At 37.7% G+C, this 10,203-nt stretch overlaps 1 protein-coding gene across 2 annotated transcripts in view; it reads right to left on the bottom strand.

The window, feature by feature from the left end:
- CERS6 (ceramide synthase 6) overlaps positions 1-10,203 on the bottom strand; it is a 451,257-nt gene that overhangs the window by 106,344 nt on the left and 334,710 nt on the right. For both annotated transcript variants that reach the window (XM_006902103.1, XM_006902104.1), the window contains exon 5: positions 1,003-1,053. In XM_006902103.1, coding sequence (XP_006902165.1) covers positions 1,003-1,053 — 51 coding nt within the window. The remainder of the gene's footprint in view (positions 1-1,002; positions 1,054-10,203) is intronic.

Below are 10,203 nucleotides of genomic sequence, written 5' to 3'. Positions count from 1 at the left end.
AACAACAACAACAACAACAACAACATATAAACCTCTTGAGAGAGATAGAAGCACAAAGGGGAATTCCATATCAGTGTGCCCCTAGACTAGAACTTGCACAAGGAGTATGCAATGCCTCTTTCATACTCCACCTGTAACACTGTGTATTAGAGATGAAAGGAAAAGTATCTCCCTACTAACTTTATGAACACAAGAAAGGCCAAATCTCTGTACAAAGGCAACCCAAAAGAATCCTAGAAAAACAAATAAACAAACCCAACTTTCTTACTAGAACATGTGTCTGTTTTGTCTCTGAAATACCTAATCATGTTTCCTTCTCTTATATAAACCAATCCTAGCAAAACAGAAAAGTCCCAGCATTGATATTCCAGTAAGAGCTGATCAAAGATTACATCAAATACGTCATGGACAGATGCAAAGGTATGTCAGTGGGCAGGGATTTGCAAAGCTCTCTTTCTGGGGTATGACTTTAATCTCAATTTAAACAATGCTCCTTAATTGCAGAAATAATCCATCTGAGTAGTGCTATTTTTCTGCGCTCAAGGAAATGGTGCTTGATTTCCATACTGTGAATCTGCTCTGGAGACAGAGAATGAAATTAGCTCAGTGTGCCTGTTCCACTTGCGCATTTGAGCTTTCCACACATGCTGTTGAGACAGGCCTGCTCTGTCATCATGTCTTCAGACCTTCCTCGGTAATTAGAAACAGATCAGCTGTTAGAAACAGAATATTCCACCTGTTGGGTTCATTGCATCCTGCCCTCTAGCAAGCATACCTTCCAAGCTCCCTCCATCTGTTAAAGTAATTAATTGGGCTTTGGTTCTGAACCCTCACTAGGAATGTACAAACTTTTTCTTCACTAGGGTTATGCCCAGCATCAATTAGCAGGACGGGCTAACAGCAAGGTGGCTGTGTAACATTTTGGAATCTGCCTGAAACCATGAAACTGATCTAAGGAAGTTATTCTACATGTTTAAAACCCAGAAAGTAATGTCTCCTTACCTGATAGGGGTAGTTGTACCAACAGTGTTTTGTATTCCACAACCAGGGGGTCTGAAAAATAAGAAAGAAAACTATTTAGATGGTTTGGAAAAAAAGACAGAGTAAGATACAGTTATGATGGGCTCTTATTTCTTCCCTTTTTGGGGGGTAGATTTCCATAATATATTTTTGGATGAGTAGTAGAATTCTGAACCAAGCCCATCATGCATTCTCTCTGGATAATTTTTTAAACTTAACTGGTAATATTTCAGGCTATTTCTGGAAAGGAGTCTCAACTAGTATTGTTTTGCTTTGTTTGTTTGTGTGTTTTAGCTTTTTTTTTTTTTACACACAGATGTAATCCTGCTATGCAACCACTTCAACAGCAGAGCCTCTCAGGGTCTTAACAAGTCTAGATGCGTATCATTAATGTCACTGTTATCAATAGATATAGATGATGACTGATAGAAAATTCCCATTCATAGGCCCATGTTTAAAAAGCCATACTATTAATCAACTATATCATGACTTGATGAGGAATTAGTGAAATACTTCTTATTCCTCTAAGACAGGTCTGGCCAGTTTCAGACCTGAGTTATTTCTCTCTCAAACATATCTGACTTTCCTAACTTGTGTGTTCAAGATCTTTTGATGATAACATACTCAATTTTAATTTTAAAATAATCACTTGCTTTATAATACTGTATAACCAAACAGGCAGGTTCTAAACATTTGCAATAAACAGAAAGGGGATAAATTTAAACAAAAAGCTTAACCACCTGATAGTATTACAACATATATGATTAAGTATGAGTCTTTCATTAAGTAAGTTTCTGTTACATACCATATGTATATATTTATCTATGGCACAATGACAATACTGCAATTCAAAGATAAATGCTGGGCTGACTTCAGATATGTTTACACTGAATTAACCTTCTTCAATTGTACCAGATTCTGTAAAATCAAAAGCTGCTTCTTGAGTTCCATCAATGGTGGAATAATGCCGCTGTCTCCATGAAAGTCAAAGCACCCATAAAATGACCATTTCTATATTATCCTAATCACCCTTGTACCATAAGAGCAATGTTGTTGTTATGTGCTAGTAAGTCAAGTATAACTCATAATGACCCTCTAATAAAGGTATCTATCAGTTAATACCTGTTGAATATTCACTATATCCTAGATACTGCTAAAGGATTCAATACATATTAACTCACTGAATCACTACAGGAGTTAATAGCATTTGTTTTATTTTAAATTAGGCAAATGGAAGCACCAGTTCATAAATTACCTGCCTAAACTAAACATCCAGTAAATGGCAGAATTGGTCATCAAGGTCAGATTATCTGGTTCTAAATCCAACTTTAACCACTGTGCACCTTGTCTTTGAATCTGATGAAATGGAACTAGATGTCACCTTACGAAGCCAGACTAAAGCAGACAGTCATGTCACACTGTGAACCCTAAATGTTCCAGGATGTATATTTTCCTTTTGTTGAAGTGCTATTGTCTTTCTTTTCTTTGGATCTTTATCATTTATTACCTGTCCAGAACTGCGCATTTCTTGTAATCTCTCAGTTCTTAATTTTTTTACATGGTAGAGTTATATGTATACCCATTTTCTCCATTTTTCTTATCAATAATCTCAGTGCTTCTGATTGAATTCATATGATGAATATGAAAGGTTAAATGAGATAGGGTACTTAAAGATACACACCTGGTGGAAACAATCTATACGCTCATCTATGTATAAACAAATTGTGGTATGTACATTCAATGGAGTATTCAATTAAAAAACAATTCAACTCATTTATCAAGCCTGAACCAACCCATAGGTAATCTTCCATCAGGTTTTCAGGGACTACAAATCACATAGGAGGAGACTGTCCATCTTTCTCCCTTGAAGCAGCTGGTGGATTTGAATGATCTCCCTTTACCCAATAGACAACCAAAGTTCCCTAATGGAATATTGTTGTGGTGTTGCTGTTGACCAACTCATAGTTGACTCTCCACTGTGTTTTGAAAAATAGTAAATCTCATGGGAGGGGACTACCCAATATGTATTATGATATGGATAGATTTTGCAAACATCATGTTAACTGAAATAAGGCAGTTACAGACAGCCTACATCTATATAATCCTACTTTTAAGAAACATCTAAAAAAGGTAAATGTGTAGAAACTTGCATTTGTCAGTTGTTGCTGGGGGTAGCTGAACAGGTAGAGAACAGGTGAACTCACTGCTTGAGAAAACAGTTCTGTTAAGGGTGAGAGAAAAATTTGAAAAGATATGCTGGGATGGTTGAGCAAAAGTTATTTAATTTCACTGAACTATGCATGAAAGAATATTGAAACAACAAATATTTTGTACACATATATTTACCACAATAAAATAATTTAGGGTGCTAAAAATTAGTATTTTATTAGAAAATAAATAATTAAATTTTTATTTTATATTCTTACGGTCAGTAATTCACACCCATGGGAGAAGATGCATAAAATACAGAATGGAGAAACAAATAGAATTTTCATTTTCTTAAAACATGCTGCTCCTTAGAGGCAAGTATTCTGAAGCTTCATCTGACATACTTTGGACATGCTCTAAGGAGGGAACAGTCCTTGGAGAAGGATGTAATGCTTTCGAGGGTAGAGGGACAGTGTAGGAGAGGAAGACCCTCTATGAGGTGTCTATGAGGTGGATTGATTCAGTGACTGGGGTAATGGGGATAGTGGGTATGTTGGAGACAGTGAGATTGGCAAGGGATAGAGCAGGGTTTAGGATTGTTGTACATAGATAGGGTCGTTATGAGTCACAAGTGACTCGACGGCACATAAAAACAACAATAAGCATCACTGTTAAAATTTTGATGTATATGCCCTCTTTTGACATTTATTTATACATAAAGTAGAAATAAATACAGATAGATTTTAATTTTACTTTACACATAAATGTATACTGTAAAGTGTGGGCTGAACTAATGGAAACCTATGTTAAAGTATAGTAGAAATGCTAGTTATAGTTTTACAAACCCTCCCCCAGGTCCCCTCCACCATGTAGCCCTCGCTCTAGTCTCCTGTGATGACAGAAATACCTAGTTATATATCTCTTTTAAACAGTTTTCTCCCTCCTCTGTTTCAGTGCAGTATACATTATTGAACCCATCTTACTCAGTCTCTCCCCAACCCCAAGGACAGTCCCATTCTACAACAGTGGCATCATGTAATATTTGTCCTTTTGTGACTGGGAAAGAATCTTTTCTTTTACTTTTCCATAATTTTTGACTCATGTACTTATAACTTGTTAGTCAAATTTGTGTCTTCTAGGTTGTAACACCCCCATGATACATCTTCAAGGATATGAACATGTACGGCCAAGCACAATCAATAAGAGTGCATCTAAATTCCAAAATCAATCTCCATAATAGTCTATGTGTTTCCTACTGCCAAAGGGGCCCTTTAGAGTAGTGAGAGAAGATCTTCACCCTGAAACCCACAGCATCCCTTTTCAGCAGGAAGTAGCTAAGAGAATACGCCATCCCCTTTTCCTTATGACTCAGGGTGAAGTCTCTCTCAGGGAGGAGTGATAGGGAATGGCAAAGGACACACTGACAAAGAAGATTAATTAGAACTGGCTTTGACAAGCACTGTGGCATTTGGACAAGAAGAAACTGGGAAGAGGGTAGAGAGAATAGTGCAACAATGAATGAATGGAAACCCAAAATCTCTGTAAATGTTTATGAAAATTAATAAAATATAATTATAGAAAAAAAAAGAAATGCTAGTTATAGCCTAGCATTCCCTTTAATAAAGTTGTCCATTATTTCCACAATTAGTTGAAATTCTTTGGAAGAAAACGGTGTTATATACACGTTTATCCCTTCAGAATCATGCCCAAGGTTAAAGTTCAACATTTATTCGCTGAATACTAATGAGGACTCTGGTGGCCTGTGGTAAGGAATTGTGCTTCCAACCCAGAGAAAGTGTTTGAATGTACCAGTCACTTTCAGAGATGGGAAATCTCCTCCCGTGTGATTTCCAACCTCTGAAATTTCACTGGACAGTCAATTATGAGGCAGGACTGTTGCAATGGGCTCTTGTGTATCAGGAAGTGTGAGGATGACACAGGATAGAACAGGGTTCAGATCTTCTGTTCACAGGGTCACTATGAGTCATACTAGATGAGACCTAACAAAAACCACCACTGACTCAATGGTATGGCATATAATAACAACAGTAAGGACTACAGAATTAAATGCTACTCCTATATGCATCCTCTAAAGTTGTCATATAGCAACAAAGCGAATCCGAGCAAGTCCAAAGTAGAGACTTAGCATGTTGCTGTGCATCACTGAATTGGAATGGACCCATAACTGACCATCCATTGCTTTTCAGACACAGTAAATCACTTGGAGTTGATTGCTCATCTTTCTCCTGTGGAGCAGCTGGTGGATTTCTTGCTGGCACAACAACCACCACCACTTTTGCACTGGCAGTGCGATTCTTACCACTTAGCCCCCAGAGCTCCCTAGAGAATGGGTATGGGCCATATATTTAATATGGAATTCCTTCTTATTAGCATTTAGTAAACAAATGCTGGGTGTAAAGTCTGTAAAGTGAAGGTCAGGAAAAGGAAGCTCTTCAGTGAGATTGACTGACACAGTAGCAGCAACAATGGGCTCAAACAGAGCTTGGGAAGATGGTGGGGGATGGGGCAGTGCTTCATTCTGTTATATATAATCTTGCTATGAGTTGAAACTGGCATGCTTGCACCTCACAACACACTCATAGTAGTAATATTTTTCTGAATTTAAAATGTCCTTGGAGTGCAATAAATTAATCAGTTATTTTTTACTTTGATGGAAATTCCTGTTCAGGTAGTTGGGTGTGCCTTCCCACCAACTTACCTGTGAATTTTATGTGCAAGAGAAAGAAATTCCTGTCATTTCTGGAATAATTTAACCTACTGTGTTTTGGGGTCTTTTCATTACAGTAACATTGCTTGCTACTATATATGTAATATATATGTAATACATATGTAATATATATATTTTGTTGTTGTTACGTACCATCGATTCATAACTGACTCATAGCTGACCCTCCAGTGGGTTTTCAGAGGAAGTTAAACGCACTAAAAATGATTGCCCATCCTCCCACAGAGCAGCAGCTCATGGCCTTGAACCATGTGCATTCAAGTTGCAGTGCAGCTTCTTGCCACTAGGCTACCAGAGCACTCTTGCACATCCTCTCCTCTCCTCTCCTCTCCTCCCCTCCCCTTCCCCCCCTCCCCTCTCTTCCCCTCCTCTCCTCTTCCCCCACCTACCTTTGTGAAATATTTCAAAGCAGGAGTGGCATACAATTCCTAAATAACATGCTCCCAGAAACTCTATGAACTTTGATAAATGTCAATGGTTGTAGAGGGGCTTCAGGACTTTTGTTCTTGGGGTTACTATGAGTCATGCTCAACTCAAAGGCAATCAACAACAACAAAATACATATATATGTAATATATATATATATTCTAGATAAAATATGCATCATGTTAAGTATCAACAACTATTTTGCTAGCAAAGAAGCAATGGCAGAGATTCAGTAATTATGATTACTGCAAGTAATTAACTGAAAGCTGACCCATTGGCAAGCAAAGAAACTAGGATGTAAACCCAAGCCAGCCAGATTCCTCTTTTATAGCACATTATACTTTATGTTAAGGGAGCTCTAGCAGCCTAGTGTTAAGGAGCTGCACTGCCAACCTGAAAGTACATGGTTCAAATCCACCAGTTACTCCATGAAAAAGGATGGGCAATCTCCTTCTATGTAATTTACTGCTTCCAAAAACCTCCTGGAGAGTCAGTCAGTCAGCTATGGATCAGTTCTGACTTGAGAGGACATAACAACAGCATACCTTATTCTAAGTGCTCTGGTTATACAAAGAACAGTAATGAAAGGTAGGCATTATGAGTATTTGGAGTTCATTCCGCTAAATGGGTTGTTACCTACAAACACTGAATTTTAGGGCTAGCAAGGATCCCAAGATCGGCTTAATTTACAAACCCCCCCACACTTTCAGATGGTAACTATGCCTCTCATTGTCAATGATCTCCATGGTAACCAATGGAGACAAGATCCCAGCAAGCTCACATTCTGCCTTTTCCCCCCCTGTCAACAAAAATACAATCAACATTTTTTCCCTTTTATTATCATGAGACAGTGCATCATAAGTGGTGCTTAAAAGCTATTGAATTACGTATGAACTAATTTCCATTTAAGAAGATTTATAGAACACTGGAATAAAATGAAGACAGGCCACATCACAGTGGATGAGAAATTACTTCTCAGATTCCCTCAGTATAAGGCACACACATTGGGTTTTTTCATTATATTATGTGCATCTGTTTCCAGATATATCACTTGCAACTTGGCAGTGAGCACATCCATCAGTAACACAACCTTCCAAAGGATCTCCCTTCCCTGTGGAAAAATCCACCCGAACACCAAGCTGGAGTTCATGAACACTGCTGGGGGCTGTGTCTGGAGCCTTCATTTGCTTTTTCATATGCATGGGACAATGGGTGCTTGTTATCCTATGATTTAAAGACAGATATGAATAAAGATGTCTCATTAAGTGTTAGTAAATCTGATCTTTTACTAGTTGTGCCTTCTTATCAGCTACAGTTCTACAGAGATTTCATAGTAAATAGAACTCACAAAACAGATCAAGTTTGATCATTTCATTCTGCCATCTAGACTATATCCTCTGGTCCAATTTACTGCCTCTGAAAGCCTGCATAAGGTTAGGATGTAATTTGATGGTATTTAACAACAACAACCACCACCGGACTAGGATAGGCTTCACCTTATTTTTTAAAGTTCGTTTTGACTTTTTTTTTAATAGCATTTAAAATACAACAACAATTTTGTATTTTCATTTCCATGTCACCTATTATGATGACTGATTCACCATGAAAAGTTAAGGAGGCTTCAGCATGCTAAATATCTTGATGTACAAGCCTAAACGTAGAATATAGTTTGAGGAAAAAGGAAACGCAATCAACCAGCCACGTGCTGAATGACTAAACAAATATAAATACACACTTAAAAGGAAAATGCCTGGTTGGTATAAGCGGTTAACCTAAAGATTGGTGGTTTGAACCTACCCAATGGATAGGTTCAAAGAAAGGCAAACTACTTCCAAAAAGATTACAGTCAACATCAAAAAGACAAACAATTCAAATGGGTAGAGGGCATGAGAATAAACTACTCAAGGAAGACATTCAGATGGCCAACAAACACATGAATAAATGCTCAAAATAATTACTATTATTCACCCATTCACTGCTAATGAGTTGGAATAGACTCATAGCTGACCATCCACCAGGTTTCTGGAAGTTGTAAATTGCATGGAAGAAGATTGCTCATCTTTCTCCTTTGGAGCTTGTGACGGTTGCTGGACTCAAATCACCAGTGACGCACAATTCTTTTGGGTTGGCAGTCCAGCTCTCTATAGACTGTGCTGGATGCAAAGCAAAACGACAAAAAGATATTACCTCACCCCAACAACAACAGCAAAGTTCAATAAGACAGCAAAACAACAAATGTGGGAAAGAGTGTAAAGATACTGAACCTCTCATGCAGTACTGGTGGAAATGCAAACAGGTGCAAATGCAATGGAAGGCAGTCTTATGCTTCGTAGAAAGCTGAGAATAGAATATCTCTTGAACCAGCAATCCCATGACTATAAATACATCCTAAAGAATTAAGAGCAACAACACTGATATATGCACATTCAATGTTCATGGCAGCATTATTTACAATAATGAAGAGATGGATACATCTCAAAGACCCAGCAATTTATACATGGACAATTAAGGTTCAAACACTCAAAATAATACTATGCAATATTAAGGAATAATGAATTTACAAAACAATATAAACATGGATAAATCTGAATAACATTATGCTGAGATAAGTCAGTCACAAAAGGACAAATACCGTTTAAGAGTATTCTTATTTTTTAAAAAACACTTAAAATGTTAACACTCATAAAGAAACATTCTTTGATTGTTGCTAGGGATGGGAGGTAAAGGAAAGGGGAGGGGGAAATCAATAGATACTAACTCATTGCCTTTGAGTCAGAATCAACTCATAGCTCACCCTCCAGAGGGTTTTCATAGGCTGTAAACTGCATGGCAGGACATTTCCCATTTTTTCCTGCAAGAGGGCGGGTAAATTTGAACAGCCTGCCTTTGGGTTGGCAGTGCATATTAAGATGGGTGAAGAGAAAGGCACTATATGGTAAAGTGATGATTAACAAATCACCAATAGAGAAAAGGAAAATGTGGCATAGTTCATAAGCAGGAAGAGTACCATTACAGCAGGGACTGTCATTAATATATTGTTATTGCCATGTACCATTGAGTCAAAACTGTCTCCTAGCTGCCCCTCAAGTGGATTTTCAGAGGCAGTAAGTTACATAGGAAGATACTGTTCATCTTTCACCCAAGGAGCCGCTGGTGGGTTCAAACTATGTGTCTTTGGGTTGTCAGCATAACTCCTACCACTAAGTCACCAGAACTCCTTGTAATTAATATGTTGTTGTTGTATGTACCATCAAGTTGGAGCCAACTCATAATGACCTTCTACCATGTTTTCAGAGGCACTTAAATTGCATGAAAGGAGTGGATTTGAACTGAATACCTTTGCACTGGCAGCACAATTCCTTACCACTAAGCCACCAAAATGCCTAGTATAGTTAAGAAAAAAAGATTACAGCTAAGAAAATCCTATGAAGTTCTACTTTGCAGAACTATGAGTTCTGAGGAGCTATTGTGATATACACACACACAAACTTTTTTTGTCAAAAACCAAAAGGTGCACATGGCTGTATGAACAATAGTTTATTTAATTACTAACAATATTATTTAACAAAAGAACATGAATGATGCAAGGTATTAAAGACATCTGGTTATCCTATCAAAGATGTGTCAGGCCTTTAGCTAAAAAGACATGTCAGCCTTTTAGCTAAAAATTTAGCATCTTAGAAGTAAATGTCATCTTTAGTTATTTACATCCAAAATTTCACATAGCTTTTAAAAGCCCAGTGGAGGCAACAGTCAACAAACACAGCCTATGAGGTGTACTGTCTTCTACAGAATTTAAGAATAAATACAAACGCAGGTTATACACATGGACTTCACCTGATGGTATGCATAGGGATCAGATC

The sequence above is a fragment of the Elephantulus edwardii genome, unplaced genomic scaffold (genome assembly GCF_000299155.1).
Source record: "Elephantulus edwardii isolate Elephantulus edwardi_28Jun2011 unplaced genomic scaffold, EleEdw1.0 scaffold00369, whole genome shotgun sequence".
Lineage (NCBI taxonomy): Eukaryota > Metazoa > Chordata > Mammalia > Macroscelidea > Macroscelididae > Elephantulus > Elephantulus edwardii.
Note: the sequence above shows the minus strand (reverse complement) of the source record. Positions and strands in the feature narration are given on the sequence as shown.